At 40.3% G+C, this 22,540-nt stretch overlaps 1 protein-coding gene across 7 annotated transcripts in view; it reads right to left on the minus strand.

Annotated features, from left to right (window-relative positions):
• Positions 1 to 3,758: 3,758 nt before the first annotated feature.
• Positions 3,759 to 22,540, minus strand: part of LOC106946084 (CUGBP Elav-like family member 2) — a 40,492-nt gene continuing 21,710 nt past the window's right edge. For 3 of the 7 annotated variants that reach the window (XM_015030205.1, XM_015030212.1, XM_015030211.1), the window contains exons 2-14: positions 22,055 to 22,251; positions 18,279 to 18,361; positions 16,115 to 16,163; positions 13,809 to 13,943; positions 12,822 to 12,901; positions 11,497 to 11,658; positions 9,901 to 9,964; positions 8,198 to 8,335; positions 7,566 to 7,691; positions 7,289 to 7,465; positions 7,000 to 7,146; positions 5,227 to 5,412; positions 3,759 to 4,278 (exon numbers count right to left, since the gene is read on the minus strand). In XM_015030205.1, the coding sequence (XP_014885691.1) occupies positions 5,285 to 5,412; positions 7,000 to 7,146; positions 7,289 to 7,465; positions 7,566 to 7,691; positions 8,198 to 8,335; positions 9,901 to 9,964; positions 11,497 to 11,658; positions 12,822 to 12,901; positions 13,809 to 13,943; positions 16,115 to 16,163; positions 18,279 to 18,361; positions 22,055 to 22,251 (1,486 nt within the window). In that variant the 3' untranslated portion in view covers positions 3,759 to 4,278; positions 5,227 to 5,284. Of the gene's footprint in view, positions 4,279 to 5,112; positions 5,413 to 6,999; positions 7,147 to 7,288; positions 7,466 to 7,565; positions 7,692 to 8,197; positions 8,336 to 9,900; positions 9,965 to 11,496; positions 11,659 to 12,821; positions 12,902 to 13,808; positions 13,944 to 16,114; positions 16,164 to 18,278; positions 18,362 to 22,054; positions 22,252 to 22,540 lie in introns of those variants that run through there. The other 4 variants (XM_015030210.1, XM_015030209.1, XM_015030207.1 and 1 more) reach the window with 4 other exon arrangements.

A 22,540-nucleotide genomic window follows, 5' to 3' on the forward strand; every position in this document is an offset into this window, starting at 1 on the left:
GCATGTTAAGAAATTATCCCCAAAAATGCTGAATAATTTGCTCAGGAAGTAGGATACTTTTCAGAAGCAGGCAGTGGATTTTTATATCTTCCAAGTGGGTTGTAGCAAACTTTCTTCCACTTTCAAAGACCAGTTTGAAAATGAAACATGTAACCATTAGTGATCCTGTCAAAATATCGTCTGCATTTCTGGTCAATCTGGTCTAAGTGTGTTTAAGGTTAAGACTAAGGTAAATTGATAAGAACTGAAAAACAAACTTTATGCTTAATGGATTTCTGCTCTAATTTCCATGAGCATATTGGGGGTGGACTACATTTATTTTTAATTGGCGCCAAAGGAGTTTAACAACCTTGACATCAGATCTGCAAAAGCTCGATTTATTTTAAAAAGGCTACAGCAAAGAGAAGCACAAGAGAGACACGACACACTGGGAGAGGGGAGGGTGGTCCATAAAATGTCTGTACAACACCGGACGAGCACAAAACAGACAAAGACACACAGTCCATATTAGGGGAAATGGTTTAATTTCGAGACAGAGGCAAAGAAACACACCACACAAACGAACACTGATCAAAACAAAACAAAAAAAAAAGAAAGAAAAGAAAATTTAAAACAATCTTCCAGCTACACACTCCGCTATGGTGGGAAGGAAAACAAAAAAACCACACAAGTAAAAAGCAAAGCTTTAAACTAAACACGCAACTTTTTTTTTTTTTTTTAACTAAGACAATTATCCACACAAGTTGTCAAAAAAATCCTGACCATTAAATTATGTGGAACGCACAATCACCAACATGAAACTTACCACGATTTAGAGGATCCCAACCCTCCCCCGAAACTAATTAACGAAGTGAGGACCATGTAGAGATCCGAGTAAAAATCAAACTCAGGCATCTTTTTAGAGGCTAAAGCAGGACAAAATAAAATAAAAATCAAAGCCAAAGGCCAAACTCAAGACCTGGTCAAGGCAAGGCCACATTGAGAGGCCAGACATGTTTGTTTTTTTATTCTTTTCAATATAGATGGGTTTTTTTTTTTTTTCCTTTTCCTTTAATTTCCAATATAAAAAGCTTCACTGGTACAAAATACATATGAACAACCAGTTGTAGAAATCGGGACAGCCTGTATACGTCTTTTTTTTTTAATCCCACCCTCTTTCCAAAAGTTTGGACAGAAATAAACTCTACTGTGTGTATAATACAGCTCACATCAAGATGCACTCACTTTGGCTTTCCTCGAGACGAGACATCGATTAAATTATTGGTGGAACATGAATAAAGTCCTACTGATTAGTAGACAAGAAAATAAGGTTGTTTTTTTTACTTGTTTTTCCCCCCAGATCAACACATCTACAGAGATGCAAAGCTACCCACACACAAGGAAAAAAAAGAAAAGCACTTCAAAATGAGAAACAAGAGTCAAAGTGATTGTTAGAGCTGATGGAGATTTGAGATGGAAGCCCCTGAAGTGAGTCCAGTTCCTGTTGGGACTGCTCTGACTAGACATTGTGCTTTTTTTATTATTATTTTTTAACTAACACACCATGAACTACTTTGGGAAACACCTGCGACCTAATCGTCTTAACATGTGACCCCCCAGCTTGCTTTTCAACTTCAACCTCCCCCCCCTGGGAAAAAATAAAAAACAAAATCCAAAAACCAGATGATCACAACAGAGTTGGCATCACGAAGTGTTTCAATACGCACTGAGACGCTTAACCTTCAAATGTATTGGGAAGTTTATTGTTTATCTACATTTTCTTTTCTTAAAAACCAACTGTTCAAATCGAGTACATCACAAAACACATTTACCAATAACGCAGCACAGAGAAAGGGGGAGAGAGAGGGGAAGGGGGGAAAGTGGGGACATTAGCAGGTAACAAAGAGCTTTATGACACTGGCATTAACAGACCAGAAAAAAAAAAATTAAATGGAAAAAAGGCAAACTGCAGCAACCTCTATACCAAGGCCTAATAACAATGTGTAGGCAGTTTCTAGACATATATTTATATATGGCACTTTGAATATTGTATTGCATTTGGATAGAAAAAACACTGTAAAAAGCACATGCCCATATTAAAAGAGAAATCAGTGGTACCTTGAAAATTTTGGATCAAAATCACACACACTCACCACATTCTGTCAAAGTGTTTAGCTCCCACAATTGTGCTTCACATTTCCTTACAAAACTAGACCACTTTTCTTGAGCGCTGTTGCAAATTTGGTATTTTTTTTAATATATATATTTTTGGGTTATAATAAAAGGAAAACATAAAAAAAAAAAAATCCTAACTTAAAAAGATTCAAAAATGGTGAGAAAAGTGTGCATTTTGTGTCGTAATCCTGCGCGTTGAAGTTTTAAACACATAAAAACCCCTGAGTTGACAACTCTTTAGCGCCACCAGGTAAGCAGTTTGTTTAGGAACCTTTTTTTTTTTTTTTTTTTTTTTAAGGGGTGGAGGGTGGGTGAAGTGGTTATTTTTTATTGTTTTTTTTTGTTTGTTTTTTTTTTAGCAGGGTTGTTTTAACAATGTGTAGCACAAGAGAGAAAATTTCACCCTGATAAAAAGTGTAAACTTGGTGCAGAATAATGGAATGTATTTGTATCCCAACACTAAAGTGGTGGAGCTTTTCAAATGTGCCATGCGAGAAACAAAACAAAACAAATCAAACCGGCAAACAGGGTTAGATAAAAAGCAAAACATGTGTCTAAAATGTGCAGAGACCCACAGGTTGTGTTTTTGTCCAAGTGATCTCCTCTTCAGGGGCTCCCACTGATGCAACCACATTAAGTGTTGCGTGTGTGTTTGTGTGTGTAAATAAAAACTAGATATTACAGCAAATAAACCCCCCAAAAAAGTTGTGTATTCAAAAACAAAGAGTTTGACACATGGGCACTTCAACAACCAAAAAAAAAAAAATAATAATAATAATAATAAAAAAAAATATGAAAACAACATTGTCCATGGATGATTAACAGACAATGTAAATCATTTTTCAAACATGAGGCAATCCAAACTAAACCAAAGTGAAACATCCATCGATTAAGTTAGTAATGGAAAAAAAAAAAATTCACAGAGTCAACAAGACGTACCTTTGAAGTCGAACACTTTATATAACAGGAAAAGAAAAATTAAAATAAAATTAGCCTCAAAATTTGACCCTTAAAATTCTTAAACCAGATGTCATTTTTAATTAAACCAGAATTTTACTAAATTTACTACAAATGACCCGCAAATGGTCATCAAACTCAAATTTTAGTCCTTTTTTTTTTAAGAGAGGGAAAAAAAAGACTAATAAACTGAAAACACTCCCTCCCCCTCCCCAACATAGATGACAATACAACAAAAATCTACAAAAAACCCAAAGTTGTGCCTGGGTTGTTAGTTAAACCTCTATAGATTCAATGGTACAAAATATAGGTAATCTAAGTGTGCATTTAAACCACAGATTGTCTATTTGTGAATCAGTTCTAAAAAAGTTGACTCATGTAGGTAGTCATTTCTCTCAGCAGAGCAAATGTACCTTTTATTGTGCCATTGATAGTTTAATAAAAAGGTAAATACACTCATTTTTTTTGTAAATGGAAAAAAAAGAAAATATTTTAAATAGCCTTGATGTAAATCGTCACACTGCCCACATAATGTAGAGATCGAAACGGATCGCCAAGAGCGACTTTTACTGGTCAGACTGAAAAAATGTTGGAAAAGTGGTCTGTAGGATCGCTTTTTTTTTGTTTTTGTTTTTTTTTTTTGTTTGTTTTTTTCCTTTAAGAAGCCAAAATATTGCTAATGGCACCAAATGGCACATATGTGTGCCAATCCCTGTATTCAACTTTCAAGTGAACTATTACTGAGAGAGGTAAAAAGAAAATACATAGCTAAATTAAAAATTAGAAATCCCACAGGTTTTTAAAATATTAACAGGAAAAAAAGAAAAAACATCTCTTCAATGAAATCATTGCAGCTAAGTTTTCACATTAATATGCTTGACCTCTCTCCTGCCCGTCACATTTTCTTATAGAAAAAAAAAAAATAAAGCGAAAAAAAAATCAAAAAAAAAAAAAAAAAAAAAAAAAAAAACATGATCATACATGCAGAAAAATCAGGTTGAGCTAAGGTCAGGGTCAGTGGGTGGCCGGGTATTGGTCAGGCGAGCTTAGAGAGACATCACAGACAATGGTGGGATGATGAGGCCAGGGAGAGGGAGTTTGGCTTGGCTTTCAACATCATGAAGACATGCTAGGCTAATGATGAGCAAACAGGCATGGAGATTTGTTCTAAAAAAGGAACAAAAACACGAAGAGAGAGGGAGAGAGAGAGAGAGAGGAGAGACAGGACAAAGAGGAGAGAAGAGAAAGTTAGGGGCACAGCACAAGAAATTTTTTTAAGCCATGAGGCACAATCAACAACAAAAAAAATAATGCAAGTCACCACGTAACAGCAAGGACAGCAGGGTAAACACGTCCCCCCCACCCCTCTCTCCCGACACACAAAAAAACACAACACACCGATTTACAGAAGTGACACCACTAGGACTTATGGCAGACTCTGACATGCACATACTTTTATACTTGGCACCGAAAGAGATCCATCTAGACCCCAGTCCCTTGTGGGAGACTTGGAGGATGGATGGAATGACTGGAGGAGGTTGTTAATAGAGGGGGGGGAAAATAGAGGTAGCCTAGCTTAAAATGGCTTAGACAATGAATGTAAACAGACAAAAAAAAACAGAAGAGGGGAAACGGAAAAGACTGCTAGATATTCACGACGACACGACATGAGACAGACTACAGATGAGAAGTGAAAAGCAGGTTGAAGCTCTGGCTCAGGGTCTGTGCGGCCTCGCTTCAGCCCTTCAACAACAACAACTGATCCTTAGTCAACCTGGCTCACTTGACCTGAAGGCAATGAAGTGGCATGGAAACACATCTGATGCTCTCCACTAAATACAGTGACACAAAATACCTCCAGCAAACACTGACTCCAGTGATAGTCATAAATAATCATATACATTAAAATATTTCAGACTCAAAAGTACATAATAAAAACCGCAGGAATGAAATACAGCAAAAAACGTGGAGAGATCTTAGCAACCTTTTTTTTTCTCGTTTGTTTTTCTTTTCGTTTAAGGAAAAGGGTGAGTCTTCCTCCCGTGGTGGGCTCCTGTCCCCTTTGACCCCCCCTGAGTCTCTGCTGTGGTGACCTTGGCAGGAGGGTGAACTTACCCTAGCAGTGCTAGAACTGAGCTGGGGAGGGGGCTAGGGCGGAGGCCCCAGGCAAGGATCAGTAGGGTTTGCTGTCGTTCTTGGAGCGCTTCAGCTGAACCTTCAGCCTCTTCATGCCGATCTGGAAACCGTTCATGGCCTGAATGGCAGCCTGCGCGGAGACAGGATTGTCATAGCTGACGAACCCTAAAAAAGAAAATAAACAACAAACACGCGTTAAAAGCTCATGTGATCACTGAACACGGTGCTGTTTGGCATCAATAGTTGCATCTGTACTGTGGTTAACCATAAAGTTATTCTGAGGAGGATTAAACTGGCTGGTTTCCGGCCTTAGATGCAGCTTTTAAGCATTAATAGAGTGGAGGTCAGGGGTCAAAACACAAGCTTATCGTCAGCCTGCTTCATCCATTCCTAAAAATACTTTGTGTAATGCACAGATACCACAGACAGCATGAAGGACCCTCTGTGCTTTACACAATAGCCCAAAACACTCTGCTCGTTTAATCGACAGTCTGGATACTTGGATACATTTACTTGAGTCGGCATGCAGACTTTAGACCAGTGGTGCCCAAAGTGGGTCCTGGAGGGCCGGCGTCCTGCAGGGTTTAGTTCTCCCTGGTTTAACACACCTGGATCAAATGATGGCTCATTAGAGACCTAAGAACATTGACATGCTGAGAAGGTTGTTTCTACCACCAGGGAGAGAACTAAAACAAGTAGGATGCCGGCCCTCCAGGACCGACTTTGTGCACCACTGCTTTAGACTACAGACTTAATTGTTGTAACATTTAGTCACCAGTTGGGGGCAGTCTTGCCAGTTAAATGACAAGGTACTGCGGCATTTGCTTGCATTGATCAAGTTTCTGCATTGGTTTAAAGAGGATGGACATTTGGACTGAAATTGATTCTAAAAAAATATTTTCAAGTTCATCAAAATTCCCATGCATCTTGGATTCAGTTTAAGATTCGACTTTCCTGGGATTCTTTCTGAAATCCAGCTCAACAATGTGCATATATTTGGGGGGAAAAATAAAACCACAAAGTAACAAAAGATTAGTTTATGTGGCGTAAAACTAACTAAGAAATATGAAAAGTTGTTGATAGCAGGGTGGCGATCAACAACTAATTAACCCGTTGATAACTTGTTTCACTTGTCATTCTTTATTGGCATTTCACAAAATTATTTTAAAATGCTGCACAAAAAGCATTTTACTTGAACTAAAATGCACAAGGAGAAGTTGAGTATAAATATGTAATAAAATGTTATAGATCCAGGGTGGCCAGCTGTGGCTCTCAAGAGGAGAACTAATTAATAGATAGTTAATAGGTTCCTGCAGAGCCTGAACATGATGAGGAGAAACTCCCAGCTGTTTAATCAGCAACATGATGAAAACATGAAGGGGTCTGCCTCTTAGTCGACCACCACTGAGTAAATCACATCCCGTTTTTATTTAGCGTTGCATCGATTTGATTTACTCAGGGTTCGACTCAAGTTCCTAATGAATGAATCACATCTAAGTCAAGCTGCTAAAGCGCAAAATCTAGAAGTTAACAACCTAAAACTGCACCAATATCCAGTCCCTCATCTTTAGGAAATGGAACCTTTCAAATATAAGACATGATTTCAAAGTATTTACTAAGCTACCCAGAGTAATAAAACTCTGATCTTTAGACAAAAATAAGTAATCTTGTTTCAAAACAAACCGCTTTTTAAGGTGCCTCAGTCAGATCCTGACACCTATTCACCAATTACACAAATTTATATTCACTTACCAAAGCATTTGCTCAGATTGGTCTGTTTGTCAATAAAGACTTTGGCAGAGACCACGTTTCCGAAAGGCATGAACATCTGCAGAAGATCCTGGTCCCCGAACTCTTGCGGCAGGTGGTAGATGAACAGGTTGGCGCCCTCTGGCCCTACTCCATTTTGTAAGAAACCAGGAACTAAAGTTACATACGACCTTGGAAGCGTTCAACAGTAATCATTCACGTCTAGTTCGGCAAATTGTCCATGCGCTGCGAGTGTGGGAAAGTGTCGTGTGTTCGTTGAGGATGTATTCACCTTCCTTCTGACTGCCAGCCACGCTCTGCTGCAGCAGAGTCTGGCTGTAGAGGGAGGGCAGGGCTGAGGCCGTGTACTGCTGCATCCCTGAGTAGGCCTGTGTCAGTGCATCCATGGAACTTGCAGCCGAGCCGTTGGCCATGGAGGCTCCCAGGCCTCCGTTCATGGCCCCCATACCTGGAAGAGCAAAGCAAACTGATGAGTCGCACACGAAAAAACAAAAACATTTCGTATTCAACGGGTCGCATTTTCTGAGGCGTACGAAGAGGAGACTCACCACTGACACCGCTAGTGAGAGCATTAAGGTTGTTGAGGCCCACAGAGGTGCCAGTAAGACCCTGCAGTGTGCCCAGAGAGGCCAGGGTGTTCATGGCAGCACCAGCACTGGACCCTGCTGTTGAGCCTGCAGGCAGATTTTAAAAATATATACACAGATAATTAGTTTCATGAGGAAAAGTGGTCAATTATTGAAGCACAGTTGAATAGGTGGTGGAATACAGTAACTGAGTTTCCATTAGAAATGTGGGGAAAACAATTTCACCATTGTGATGTTTTCATTAAATAAACTCAATTAAAATCACACGTGGATAAGTTTGTTCATGTGTCATTTTAAAAACATGCTACAACGTTGTCTTTTCGCCTGCAACATCAGGCTGTTGGTCACATGTCTGTGTATTTTCCATTGCAGTTCTGTGAAATACTAATAAATTCACCAAATCCATCCACATAAACTGAAGACCACAAATACACAGGTTGGTCAAGTAACTTTGATCTGAATCCTGCAAATAAGGCTCGACTCATTCTGAGGGTTTGGACCTGCATCTCTCCACTGCTGTAAACTCGTATTGATAAATGAAAAAAAAAATTTAAAAAGCAACTAATCTGAGCTTATGTTTGACTTTAACTCACCTGGACTGGCGAGAGCCCCCAGTGCTGCGCTGCTTGTTGACAGAGCGCTGGTTGAAGTCGGGCTGGCAGAGCTCTGGGCTGCAGCTGCGGCTGCAGCCAATGTGGCCAGGTTTTGCAGCTGAAGAGGATTCACACCTGCTGAAAATACAAAGCAGCAGAGGTAATTACGGATGACGGCCATGTTCAAGCTCCTGTTCCTGCAGGCGTGAGCCTTTTCAAATTCTCTTGCAGCGCAACTTTCTGCCCAGAAAGCAAGCATAAAACAATATATTCTCTCTGCTGCCTTTGATGAATCTAACATTAAGCTACGTCGTTTTAGCAGTCTGCAGACAGAGAGCTTCGGTATGTTAAATTCACGACCTGATGACCTTTAGGTTGTAAACTTGCGAGCTACGTGGGTTCTGAAAACTAACTTTATGAATTACTTAGAACCTTCAGCATCAGAATAAGCTTCATTAGTCAAGAATATGTGCAAATATGTGCAAACAAGGAATCTGACAGCACATAGAGACAACATGGATGTAGAACTTTAGCGGAAATAAAAAAATTAAAAAAAAAATTGTATATGCACCAAATATTTCTGTCATTTACATTTGCAGTAGTGCAACCTGCCAATTTAGTTTCACAGAGGGTTCTTAAATATAACTCAACTTATTTTTGGATTTTTAGTTGTTTTTCCACTCAGTGACCCGTAGAGAACAGTCACATGTTATACATGAAGGGTTTTAGACAACTACTGGTGTCCTTGTTTGTCGTGCGGCTCACACCTGTTAAAACTTTGATATCCTGAAGGAGCAGGTGGTAAATGAGGCAGCCATTTTTTTTGTTTTTGTTTCAATGAACAACAATAAACTAGTTTTAAAAGTTTCTGAATACGTTAAGATGTCAGGCGATAAGTTCCTTCCAACAAGCATGAAACACAAGATTTAGAGTAATATAATTCTTCCAACAACAAAAAAAAAACAAATTGACAAAAAAAAAAAAAGTCAATAGAAGAACATTCAACATCCATGTAGGAAAACTGAGGCACATTTAAGATGTTCTATTCTTAAAATGTAGATTAAATCTAAGGATTATAACTTCTCTAATCATAACCAAATTGTCATGGCCTACAATTAAAGGTGTAAAACCCAAATTGAAAAGCAGCAGGACAACCCAGAGAGCTAATGTGAATTTCTTTCTTCCTCCAGAACCTGCCTCTGTTTTCATCGTTATGAATGTGACAAGTTCTTCCCACAATGTTCTAACTAAAAGAAAAAAAGGTTTCAAGTACTCTGACGGACAGAAACCGCAGAACAACCTCACAGCTTTTACTTCAACACCTTTCCATTATTTTATCATTAGAAGAAAATGTTCTTTTAAGCAGTTAAATGTATCGTCACACAACTGTACATTTTTAATTGATAAATTACTGCTCCAGCAGAAAAACACAGCCTAAGATGTAACACTGGACTTCAAATCGTTTTTTCTTTTTAATACCAACAGCTGCACTACATTAGCTCGACTAATGGAAAAGTGCTGTCAATACGAAGGCCTTGCAGTGTTACAATAACTCCAGGCCATGTGCAATATGCCCCCGATGTAAAGCAGCAATGTGATTTATTATACTTGAACCACATGGTCAGATTGGTGACATAGAAACTTCCCTTTAACAGTCCAGATAATGAGATAAACGGTTTTTAACATCTGATAGTAAAACTCACCTCCTAGCCTCTGAATGCCGTTGAAACTGCTTTGATTAGTGGTTGATGTCGCCTGCTGGAGCAACTGAAAGCAGAAAAAAATAAAATAAAAAAAAAACAGATGCAGATCAAACAGAGCACTCTCTTAACCTCTAAATTATTTAAAATCTATACAAATAGAAACCAGCGGACACATTTCAGCATGAATTTTGCATGTTTTAAAATATTTACTGAGGATTTTTGCCGTCCTATTTAAAATGTATATTTCAGATTGACGAAATAGCAGCCTGCCAGGTTTTTGTCCTCGTTTTCTTGGCAGAAGCCAAACGGCTCGTCTGTTCATGTTCGAGTCACATGGTGTTTGGCTCAGAGTTGCAGAACACTCATGCGAGTCACGTGCCTTTCCTCGTTAGCCAGGACACAAACTGGGAGTGAAGATGTTTTCTAGTCTGAGCCAAGAAAATGGGCGTACGGATCAGACTTGATCGTCGCACGATTTCAAGTTTCTGCATCTATGAGGCTCAGCAGAACAAACCGTCAGCACGGCAGACAATGCATCGGAGCCGAGATGTTGCCCTTTTCACTTTCTGCTTCATTCGTTTCATCAAACTTCATGGAGTTCGCAGAAGGATTTATACTCCTTGATCACTTTTCTCTTTTTAAAACCACAAACACAGATTCTATTGGGATCATATAAGATGGAGCATAATTGTGTAGAAGAAGAAAAATTGAACCATATTTAATATTTTTAAGAACACCCCAAAGTCAAGAATGTCTTCATGTATTTTGGCTCTGCAGAACTACAAACTAAAATTATTTACCATTTGTTCTTGCATGAAAGAGTTAGTTTTGGGTGCATCAACTGTAATTACGCACGTTTTAGGCCGAGTCGTCAAAATCATTTTTCATTTCTGGTCACATGAAGATCCTACATTTTCTCAAAGGCTCAGTTTTGGCAGAATGTGTTGAGAAAAAATATCTATTAAACTGTTAAAATCCTGAATTGAGTCGACTGATAAGACGTGATTTTGAAGTTTTATCTATGTGGCCCTTTGGAGCATGTGTGTCAAAATCGAGGCCAGAGGGCCAAACCTGGTCCGCCACAGCTTTATATGTGGCCCACTACACTCTAAAATTTATGGTAACCGTTGTGCACTTAAATATTTTTATCAATCAAAAAAAAGTAGATTTCATTTTTATAGTGCCAAATTATAATGTGGAAATATGTTCAGTATTTAATTTTAAGAAGTCAGCTATTTATTAATATGCTGTAGCAATTCTTTAATGGGTTTTAATTAACATGTTCTGCCACAACCGACCCTTTTGGGACGTTCATCATCCTAATATGGCTCAAAATGAAAATGGATGCGACACATAAATAGTGGGCCTTGGGTTTGACACGTGGCTTAAATATTAAATTACTCTATAAATTACAAATGCATCAGGTTGCACTAGATTTTATTTGAACTCAAATGCCTGCCACACCTTTTAGGTTTTGTTAACTACATGGTTGCAACCATTTACGGTTGCAGCATGAAAAACTTCAAGGTGTGTACCTACTTCTGGAAGTTATAACTCTGCCGTAGAGGTGTAGACAGTTTGTTCATCGACGCTTACCGCGAGATACTGCGGTGTCAGGGTTCCCAGCCCTGCCAGGTTTCCCCAGGTGGAGGCGTTGTTAAGCTGCTGAATTTGCTGCACGAGCTGCTGCTGCAGGCGCCGCTGCTCCTTGTCCCTCTGGGTGTCGGCAAACTTTACAACCAAAGGTGAAGAACAACCCTGAAGCAGTAAAAAAAGGTAAGAGACGTCAACCTGGTTCCAAAGCGCGCACGCGCACACACACATAAAGACATTAACCTTTTATGTACCAATGCACAGTCACGTGGTGGCAAAGGAATTAGCCTTGATATGCATTGCACACATGCATATCAAAGCTAACAGAGAGGACATCTGCCATGCATTGCTGAGCCAGGCTACATTCCAAAAAGGAGGGCATGGGACGATGGTGCAGACGGTGAATAATTTTAGCACTCTGCAGAGCTAAGCTCAGTCCACAGATATCACACAACATATGGACACAACGTTTAAAACAAAAAAAGAAAGGGAAAAAAAAAAAAAAAAAAACTCAAACATGGATGTCAGCGGACATAACGGAAAAAATGCATTCTATTACACAGAACCTCGCAAACATACAGTCACATATTGTTCAGACAGACGCATGGACAAGGCATGCGGTGCAAAAGTAGTTTTTTTTTTCCCAGAGTTGAGAGCCAGACAGGGACCAGGCTGGATAGGGAAAATGGCTTCTGCACCAGCAGCACCTCCCATGGCAGCTAAGAAAATCGGGGAGGAAATGATATCGGGAAGAAAGGAGAGGAGGGTAGGAAGTGGTGACCCCCGATGGGGCGTAAATTTAATCTAGTAGGAGGAGCGTTCTGTTTGGTTTAGCTCCTAATTAGACCGGGTCCAACACTTCACTGGGGAGCCTCTGACCTAGCTGTCAAATTACTGCTGCTCTACTTCCACAAAGACTCCACCGGCTAATATGAGAGCACAGCCCCAGTTCTTCCAAGAAGTGGGAAAGGGTGGGCTAACTCTATTTTCACCTAAAATTTGATGGGAGTGGGTTATTTTCACCGTGACGAAAAAAAAAAAAAGACAAAAAAAAAAACACCTTTTGATGCCCATCAGAACAGAGGTGTGTTTATTTCAGCTCTAAATAGAAGAGGACAGGCATTTTTATGAACTATAACTAATAAAGTTTTTACTTTTATTCAATTATTCTGCAATAAGCTGCTGCTTTAGATACACCTCATGCCCTACTGAATTCATTTCTGATAGAACAAGCTCTTCATAATTCCAACACAAGGGGGCAGCAAAAATGTACGAGGGGGTAAAAGGGGGGGGGGGTAATGAGAAATAGGTGCTAAGGGGTACAGTACCTCCATAGTTTGAGAGTGATGCATGGTTTTGATTGCATTCTGTGCCATTGCCCTGGTAGCAAATGTGACAAACGCACAGCCTGTAGGGGGGATAACAATAGGAAAGGGGGGGGAGGGAGGGACAAGAAGAAACAAAAACAAGACAAAAAAAGGTTTGGACAACTCGTTATGAACCCCAAAAAACAGACATTACAGTACAGAAAATGGCAACTCCCAAGCACACAGAACCACCCTCACTGGTTAGCACACGGAGAAAGAACACAACGAGGAGAACAGTAAACACTGGTCACATGAGCACAATGATCGACAGATTAAGTTGCCACCAAGAGGCTCGACTATGTGGTGTCAAGGGGAAGACGGTCGACGTGATTGTATCAAAACAAATGCACACATACACACAGTGATTGGCTGAAATAATTCAGGCCTGGAAACAAAAAAAAAACAAAAAAACAACTAATAAAGCTCATTTATAACTGTAGCTACACCGCATACATAGCTGGAAAAAGGTGGGAGATGAAGCTAACTGCGTTAAATAGAGGCTGAAGCCTAGATTTCACTGCAATCCGAGTCCTTATGCAACAGAAAGCTATGCAGAAGATACGAGGTAATTCCAGCCCTTGCAGTGTATGATTAAGGAGGTGGCAAAGGAGCAGCTGAGCTGAGGTGTCTGCCAGCTGAGCCAATGAACACCAGCCGCCAGCAGTTGCCAAGGAGACGGGCCATTGTGCCGGGCGGCGAGTGCAGCAGCCCTTCACCGTGACATGTGGAGGCTTGGAGTCACAGCGACGGGGAGGACAGGAAGGACTCTACTGACGGTATATATATATATTTAAAAAAAAAAAGCTCTCGATTCGTGGATTTTTGGGGTTTAAATTAAATACGGAAGGAGCGCCATGAATTCTTAATGAGAATATCTTCTTGGCTGTTCAGAGGGGTGGCGACTGTAATGCTCAGAGCTGAGTGCCTGCACGCTAAAAGCGCACTTACCTCTGCTCTGACCGTCCGGTCCCCGGAGGATTCGGCATTCTTCGATCTGTCCGAAAGACGAGAACATCATTCTGACCTCGTTCTCGCCGTATTTCTTCGAAACCATTCCCACAAACAGTTTTCTGTCTTCCACTGCTGCGGATGGGATAAAGGAGAGGCGGTTATTCCCGGACAACCGAGGAGCAGTGAAGAGAAACGGTCAATGTCACGCCGCTCCGCCTGAAGCTCCGCTCGCTGTCATTTCTAGCACGTTCCGTGTTTCACTCAAGCGCCCACTTCACAGCTCTGTTTTCCCTCTATTTGAGAGTTTTAAGCCAATTATCTATACTTATCCTTTTTCAAAGCTCTTCCTCACAACAAACAGAAAATGCACACTGTGGTGTTTAATGAGTTTAGTCCAAATATGGAGGTTTTCAGCAAAGACTAAAGTTGACCAATTCAGTTACAGGAATCGATGAGCTTTGATAATAAGCGCCGCCAGCACTCGGTAGTAATATGCCATGAATAACAGCATCATAAGGTGACAGTACATTTTTTTTTGGCAAAGCTTTTGACACAGGGATGTTTGGTTCAGTGCAAACGGATAATTTACACAAAGCCTTTAAGCCACTGCAGCTATTTTAAAAACAAACATGGATTGTTCATCATAAAGCTGGTGATATCCGCCCTTCTTAAACTGAATAAATTGCTTTGTGACAGGATCACCTCTCTGATGTTTGCATTTATTTTGCTCAGACCGCTTTGAACTTATACACAGTTCATCACTGGGGTGCAGTGGCAGCCTGTAGCTAAAGCTATATCATGTCTTCTGGACCGGTACCAAGTACAGTCTGAATTTAACAACATTCTTTAGAAAGCCGAGCGGTAAATCTTCAACATAGCGCTGCACGATAAATCGACTTTATAAATTCATCGGATTTTCTGGTTTTGAAGATTTAATTGTTGAAAAATCTGGATTTTTTTTTTTTCTTACCAAAGCACTTCTTTGGTTTCCAGAGAGGCGTCACCCGAGAACCACCATCTACTTTTTTTTTTTATTTTTTTTTTTAGAAGCGTGTTTTATAGCCATTAGTCAAATAACAGAATAAATTATTTAAACAAAAGCATGTTTTAGATATTCCTTTAATTTTTTTTTTTAAGGAAAAAAATTTGAATCGGAAATCAAATTTTGGATTTAAATAAAATATTCAGAGATTTTTTGTTTTGTTAGATGATTTGTCAGCACTAAGAAAACACTGGTGTACATCATGGCAACTACAATGCTAGAAATTTCAGCAGTAATACATTAACGGGTCGTTTCCTTATCAAGACTGTAGATGAATCTCTATTCAACACCAACACATCCAAACCCCAAACTGAATCTAAACAAAACAGACCGAGCTTAAGATTTTAGAAACCTTTACTGCAACTGCAGTCCTCTGGTACCAACATCCTTCAACTTTTGAATGCACCCCTGCTCCATCACACCTGAGTCAAATGAATCGGTGATGACATGCTAAGGAGGTAATTCAGCCTTTTGATTGAAGCGTGTTGGAGCAGGTATGCATCCAAAAGTGGCGGTAGGGTGGAAATTGAGGACTAGAGTTGCAGACCTTTGCTTTATTGCATGTGTGAAAAACAAACGGGCAGTTTAAACGCTTTGTTGGCAACGAGTGACATGAGAATCACAACCACAATCCATAAACAGCCCAACCTCAGACTGAAGTCATTCTAATCTGATTTGCAGTTTTCTGTAAAACAGCTTTTAGTTTCAATTTTACAATTCAATTTTAGCTTACAATTTTTTTTCCATTCACAGCAACTAGTAAATTTAAAAAAATGAATGAAAATGAATTTTAAAAAAAAGATAAAGGGGCAAAATTCAATGCATGACTGGATGTCCCTTTTCCACTCCATTTTGTGTCTGTGTTGACAACAGTAATGGGCATAATTAGAAGAAACTAAATGTAGAATGAAGTTATTTTTCCTGTCATAGAACGCATATCCATAAGGTGGCCACAGAATTCATTTTGAAACTGAAAATGTCAAATTTCTCACTTTTCTTTTCCTCCATTGTTTCTTTAAAATGTGGCATCTTTTCCTCTAATTCTGTGGGCACTAATGGGTTTCACTTTACAGTTTCCAGACAGGAACGAGGAGGGGGAAGCGATTCACACCCATCACAGCTGGCACTGCAGACTGACACGGTGCACCCGCTCCAACCACTGAACCATGAGTCCCTTTCTTCTTTTTTTCTTTTATTTTTAAAGTCAAAATATATCCCTTTATCAAATCCTTTGGGTTTTGTTTCAAAAGCAGCCACCTACCACTTGTTTTCTCACTGTCAGCAGGTTTCATCTGGATAGGATGATGCATCTGTGGGAAACAAAAAGAAATGATTAAGACTCACCCAGTCAACATAAACCATCTCATCACATCAGTCTCTTAAACTTCACACACCTTCAATCCAGCATCTGTCACTTAAAGACCATAATATACCAGTTTGAGATGCTGGGCAGGTGTCAAAGCTGCTGGTGGATATCAAATCTCCAGTATGCAATTTCACTTCAGGCTGAATATATCGATTCTTCCTCCTCACTTCCTTCTTCTTCTTCAGAACAATTTGGAGACGTTGACAAGCTGGCTAACTTTAGCAGGCGTTTAATAACTTTTTGATCTTAAAATACTTCCTTCACACCATCTGATCCTGTCGAACAAGGAGTGGCAAATCCTGGATGTGAGCAACCTAATTTTAGCCAGAACGACATCTCTGAACACGCTGCTCTTTCTCAATCTTCTTATAAAAAGAAGAAGTGGAGGCAGGATACATTAACCCAATAAGATTGTCTACAAACCACGAAACATGAAAGAAGCCTGAGACGCCCGAGCACGTCGTACTTGAGAAATAGCGGGTTTGTTTTTGACGAGGGACGCGACAGATGGCCCGCTCAGCGTGGGGACCAGCTAGCGCCAACGACCAAGCAGAGAGCAGCAGCGGAGGGGAGAGATAACAGAGGAACTGATACGAGCCTTTCCACCGCGACACAAAGCTAACTCAGTCACACCTGCAGAAATGCCAGTAACAGTAGGACCAGGGATTGGCATTTGAAGCGCACCATTTGAAATGTCGAGCTGATGGATGGTCTTCCAGCGAAGAGAACCACCGCTATACACTCGGCCTCGACACTCATTCATCACCTCGGTTCAATACGCGGCTATGAGCTCGCTGAAAAGTGGCTCCCCTCACTTTTCGGCGAGCTACGGTTTTAATCGACACCTGGACTTGTCTGGTATGGATTTAATTGACTGGAAGGCGTCATTTAGAGCGACCAGCGGCCGTGACGGATTTGTAGCTTTAACAAGCCCTTGCTCCAGTTGAGCGCGCTGCAATCTCGCTGGACAAATCGGATGAAATATGGCACCACTCAGCCGAGCTGCTCTATACTTTTAAGGCTTCAACTCGGAGTTAGAAATGTACACAGACATCAATGATTCATAAAGTGAAGCCTTTAATAACTTCAGCGTATCTGCAGGGTTCCGCAAGTCAAATGTAAGACTTTTGTAAAGACATTTTCAATGGCACCATGAATGGAAATTTAAGGGAAAAAAACAAACATTTTGCACAGAATGCACCTAGCTTCATATGAGCTGGGAGCAGAAGTGAGCCAACGGCGAAAACAGAAATACATTTGCACTTAAAAACGGCTCGACACACAGGAGGCGACATCACTCCCTCTCCATCAATTTCTTGTGAAATTTTGAGCCCTTACACATAGACGAGGACACGCAAGTTTGTGACGCGACTCAAGTTGAAAAATATTAAACTTCTGTTACTATTGACGCTTTTGAATCCCGAGTGGCGACGACTTTTGCTTGTCCCCGTCATTCCCCGTGCGTCAAGCCCATCACCCACCGACTGACACAAAGAGCTAGCTAGTTAGCGAGCAAGGGTATAATAGCTGCTAGTTAGCGGTAGCCAACTTCAAAACACAGAACGCAATGAAGATGTCGGCGCACAACTAAAAATTTTTACCTGACAAAAAGTCCTACAAGAAAAAAATATATATAAATGCATGTATAAGGTTAAATAATCCTGCCACAACAAAAATTAAAACCCAACGTGTTTAAGGTCAACTTGCATTATTTTATTGAATTTAGGACTTTATAAAGGATGCCCAGACACCATGAACATGCATGGTGTCATGCAAATCAAACAATGTGTCCTGCTGAAGAATCAACAGCCAAAGGCTCTTTGAATCCCACCTGAATGTGTCTGTGTTTAACTCATCGGTTCAAGTGTATTGAAGTTCAGGACAGTCCTGGTTTCAATGTTACTGATAGAGGGGCTTGATATTTTTCCAGGGCCAGACAGGCCTTCAGTGAACCGAGAGCTCATTACTGGCCAGTGTGCAGCTCCCAGCCTGCACCAGGGATATGGGGGTGGGGTGGGGGCTGGGGCAGCTAAAAGCATCCCATGCTGTGCTTACTCACCCCACTTAAGGTCTTTATGTTGTGCAGTGCATTCTGGGCCTCCAGTGCAGCTTTTCTTGTATAAAAAGTTACAAAACAGCATCCTGCAGAGTGGAAAAAAACAAGAGGGGCAAACAATGGGAGCGGAGAAGGAGACAGAAACGATGTTAAAATGCAGGAGGAAAAAAAACAACAACAATATATTAAATGAGATAAAGCATGCTGTAAAATATAATGCACGCAGAAAAGGATGGTGACAGAAATCAGCAAACATTCAGATCAGCCCCGACCTGGGGTGGGATAGCTGGAACTCAAAAATCCAATCTTATAACAGTGAAGGTACCACGCCCAAACATAACCAGGCTACAGTAAGATCCCCAGAGTGGTGGAACAACTCAGAGTTAGCCATGTTCAGTCAGTGAGATGTAAAAATAAAAATAAAATGGATTAAAAAAGCTGTTTGAAAAGAAACTACGGTTCACATGACATGTCCGTGATTCATTAAGGCTGTAAAGTAAAACGTTTAGCAGACAACAGGAAGGTAATGTTACAGTTTTATATTTTTGAGTATTGGATATGGGAGTGGAAGTACATAGCCTTTTGTAAGTGTCAGATTTCACAAACTTTTCGATCAGATTTTGTCATGTTTGCTCAGGTCTAAAGACAGAAAGACAAATTAAATTAATTATTCCTCTGAACTTCTGCACTAAGCCAATAAATATGGCTGCAAAAGTAGGCCTAGGTTTTATAACGATACATTTTCACCCGTTTTTATATAAAACATTTGACTTATTTTTAAATTGTGACTATTAAAGGAAACCTTTTGCAATTCCGTCATTTATTCATGTAGAGACTTCAAAATAATAAGTTGGTCTATGTCTTGGCAGGTACTGCAGCCATCTTGGATACGAGTTATCTGTAGTACCTGGATTCTCCACCAGAGGGTAAAAAAACAGGATTGGATACAGCCAGTTGTTGGGGAAATAATCAACTTCATTATTGAGATCGAGGGCTCACAAATCAAAATTAATGCCTTCAGTGTTGTGGGTTAAAATATATTCAAAACTGGAATAACAGGAAATGCCAGCGGTGGTACGGCTCCCATGCTTATAATGTGATGTGATGTTGTAGGCAACAACAGTGACACCGTGCAAAACAAGTTGGATAGGACTGACATGTCCAGAGAGATGACCAGTGGTGGAAAGCCGTCAGGAGACACCGATTCACAATTGGCGAGTCCAAACAGCACCGGCGAGCCGGAGCAGAACAACCAACGCGTTTGTCCCGAGCATTTCAGCGTTATGCAAGAATCAAATCCAAGAAGTGTGCACAAGGCATGAAAAGAGCACAAAGAACCCAAAAAGAGAACAAGCAAGAAGATAGATGATGGGGGAGGGGAATGAAAAATGAAGAGCGGGGTGAGAAATAAGAAAAAAAAAAAAAGCCTCTCATCCTTCCGTCCCAGTAGACCGCCAGTGGCGTTCCAGCCCGTCAGTTTCACTGGGTTGGGGAAGTGGAGCACTGCAGCGTCTCTGACCTACATAGTGTGTATTATTCTGTTACTGGAGCTCCCAGGCTGTGGGGAGGGCTGTTGAACTCTAATATGCATCAAGCTGCACTCTTTCACAACCAGCTGAGAGCTCCCTTTCTCTTCTGCTTAGCCTGGACTCCAATTTGTCGGAGCCAAATAAACCTCCCAGAAAGGCATGAGAGTCAGATGATTTTTCATGATCTGTGCACAATGTGACCTAAAAGCCATCGGCAACCTGACGGCCCTCGATGGATCAGTAGACAAACAGAATCTACGCTGGCTGCTAAAGTAGTTTATCTGCAGGATCTGTTCAGATTTAGTCACATTGCAACAAACTAAGGTGTTTTACTGGGATTTTAAGTGATGGACCAATGATAAGTAATGAATTTGAAGGTTTTTTTGTAGAGACAAATTGACACAGATTCCTCAATTGGATGTAGAATGGCGCATTGATGAGGCTAATCTAATATGATTTGATCTAAACCAGGGGTTTCCAACCCCATTAGACAGTCTCTGGTTTGAATAAAAACCACTAAAATTTGTAGTCGAAACGTGACAAGATATGAAAATGTCCGAGGGGCAGTACTTTAGTGAAGGCATAATCAATTTCCTAATAGGGAAAAAATATGACAAGGTAGAAAAATGAGTGGTTGAGTTCATAGCTTTTCATACATAATGGCAGATGACACTCGGCCATTATTATTTGGTTCAAATTGTTATGGCTTTACACAAGAGTACAAGGAGTGTTTGTGTTCAGTTTTATCACTGGAGGAAATTTATCTCGCAGTTTAGGTGAGCCAAAGGCAGCTATAATCAGGCCAGATTATCCATCAGAATAAATTTACATGTCATTATGTCAATAGACCATCACAGCTGACAGAGGAAGGGAGGGGCCGATCTTAAAAGGAGGTCTTTGAACTCTCCCGACAAACAGCACTGAGGAGTCTATGTTTTCACGTTCAAGGAGAAAAACGAGCTCCGTGGGGTTTCACTGGTTTTCGGGCAGAGGCACCGCCTGTAAATTTGGAAAGGTGTAAAAAATTTGGATCATTCAAATGAACCACAGAGACATGGAAAGATATGCAATATGTATAAAGAAAAAAACCTTAGTCATCTAAGAAGGAGAAAACTGCAGGGCATTGTAGTTCATAATCAGAAATCTTAATCTTGAATCTCAAGCTTCCCAAACTAAAATGATGAATTTTTGCCTTCATCCATAGCAACTGGCCGACCAATCAAATTCAGGAGAATTTCTATTTATTGTAATATAAAATAAAGTCAATGCTGCCTGCTGGTAAAAAAAATAAAAATCAAAGAGACAACCATTACTGTCCATAAAGGTTGTTAAACTTGTACAGAACAACTGACACGATGACAACTACAGTCGATGTGACCAGGTTTCAGCTGAAGGCCATTTGTTGTGTTTTTTCCACCAAGGTTGTGTGTAAAGCGCACTAACCACTATGAATCATTCCACTGAGTCACTGTAGTGCAATCAAAAAAAAACTTCTAGAATGAAAAGCATGACCAAAAAAAACTAATGTTTTCTTATAGGTATGTTAAATATGGACACTGTTTAATAGTACTTAAACAAAATACAAATGTAGATTTTAAATTGAGAAAAAAAAGTTCCTCTGAAGCAATTTGCATTGGTTATTCAGGTTTGCGTACTTGTAGAAAATTATGTGTGTAAGCAAATTAGGTCCGGAGGTTTGAGAAGTTTGGAAACATTCAACCACAGCAGAAACGATCGTGTTCCTCTGGAGCTACACCTGCAACATTTGGTGTCATTTTATAGCTCAAAGTGACCAGACAATAATTAGTTAAGCTGGATAATCAAAAGTTGCACGGGGGAAAAAAAAAATGATTCTAGACTTTAGCTTTTAGACAGCAGGTCATGGCTTAGTAAGATGCAGAACGAAAACCTCAAATGAAGCTGAACAAATGATTCCAGGCAGACACCACTGGTTGTAATCTGTTGATCAAAGGTCAACCGTTTGCAGGAAGACATTAGACAAAGGACAGTATTAGAAGACCACACATTTAAATACTGCAACCTCCTTTGGTGCTTAAAACCTAAAGAACATCCCTAGATGCTCTAGGTATTTGTCTCTGTCAGTCAAGTTGGATGAATATAGGGAAAAAAAGCCCTAATATTACAATTTATCAAGATTTTACTGTACCGTCTTACTGTGACTGGCTAACTATGCAATTATGTTTTTCTTCTTGCATAAAAAACCCAAAACACACACGCTTGTGGTCATACCTTTACTCTGAGGAGGATTCTGAGTCCGGTCACGGAGGATGTTGATCTGGTACACGGGTCCAAAGGGCTCAAAAAGTTCTTTTAGTTCCGTTTCCGTCCAGGACCGGGGAATCTGTCCCACAAACATTTTGATTGCGTCGGGATCGGGCTGGTCCATGTGCTCCAGTGACCCATTCATCTTGCTCCCGTTGCCGTTGCTAGGAGTAACAAAAACAAAAGTGTCGATATCAGACTGGGCTTCATGCAAAACTCGCAAAGTTTCAGTTGCTATTTTTAGTTGCCACAAAACACAAAACTGTTTTGCTGTCCAGCTTCGGATGGCAACTACTACGTAGAAACTGAAACGCGACGCATTTCCAGTGACTTCATGGAAGGGTTGCCGCAGACAACAGCTTCATCTCGAGTTTGCGTAAGAGCATCCACTTCCTCCCAGCTTAAAGTTTCCTGCCTCTCAGGAAGCCCAAGGACTATTATCTGCTTCAAAGT

The sequence above is a fragment of the Poecilia latipinna genome, unplaced genomic scaffold, assembly GCF_001443285.1.
Source record: "Poecilia latipinna isolate Pla-1442-1.1 unplaced genomic scaffold, P_latipinna-1.0 Scaffold175, whole genome shotgun sequence".
Taxonomy (NCBI): Eukaryota; Metazoa; Chordata; class Actinopteri; order Cyprinodontiformes; family Poeciliidae; genus Poecilia; species Poecilia latipinna.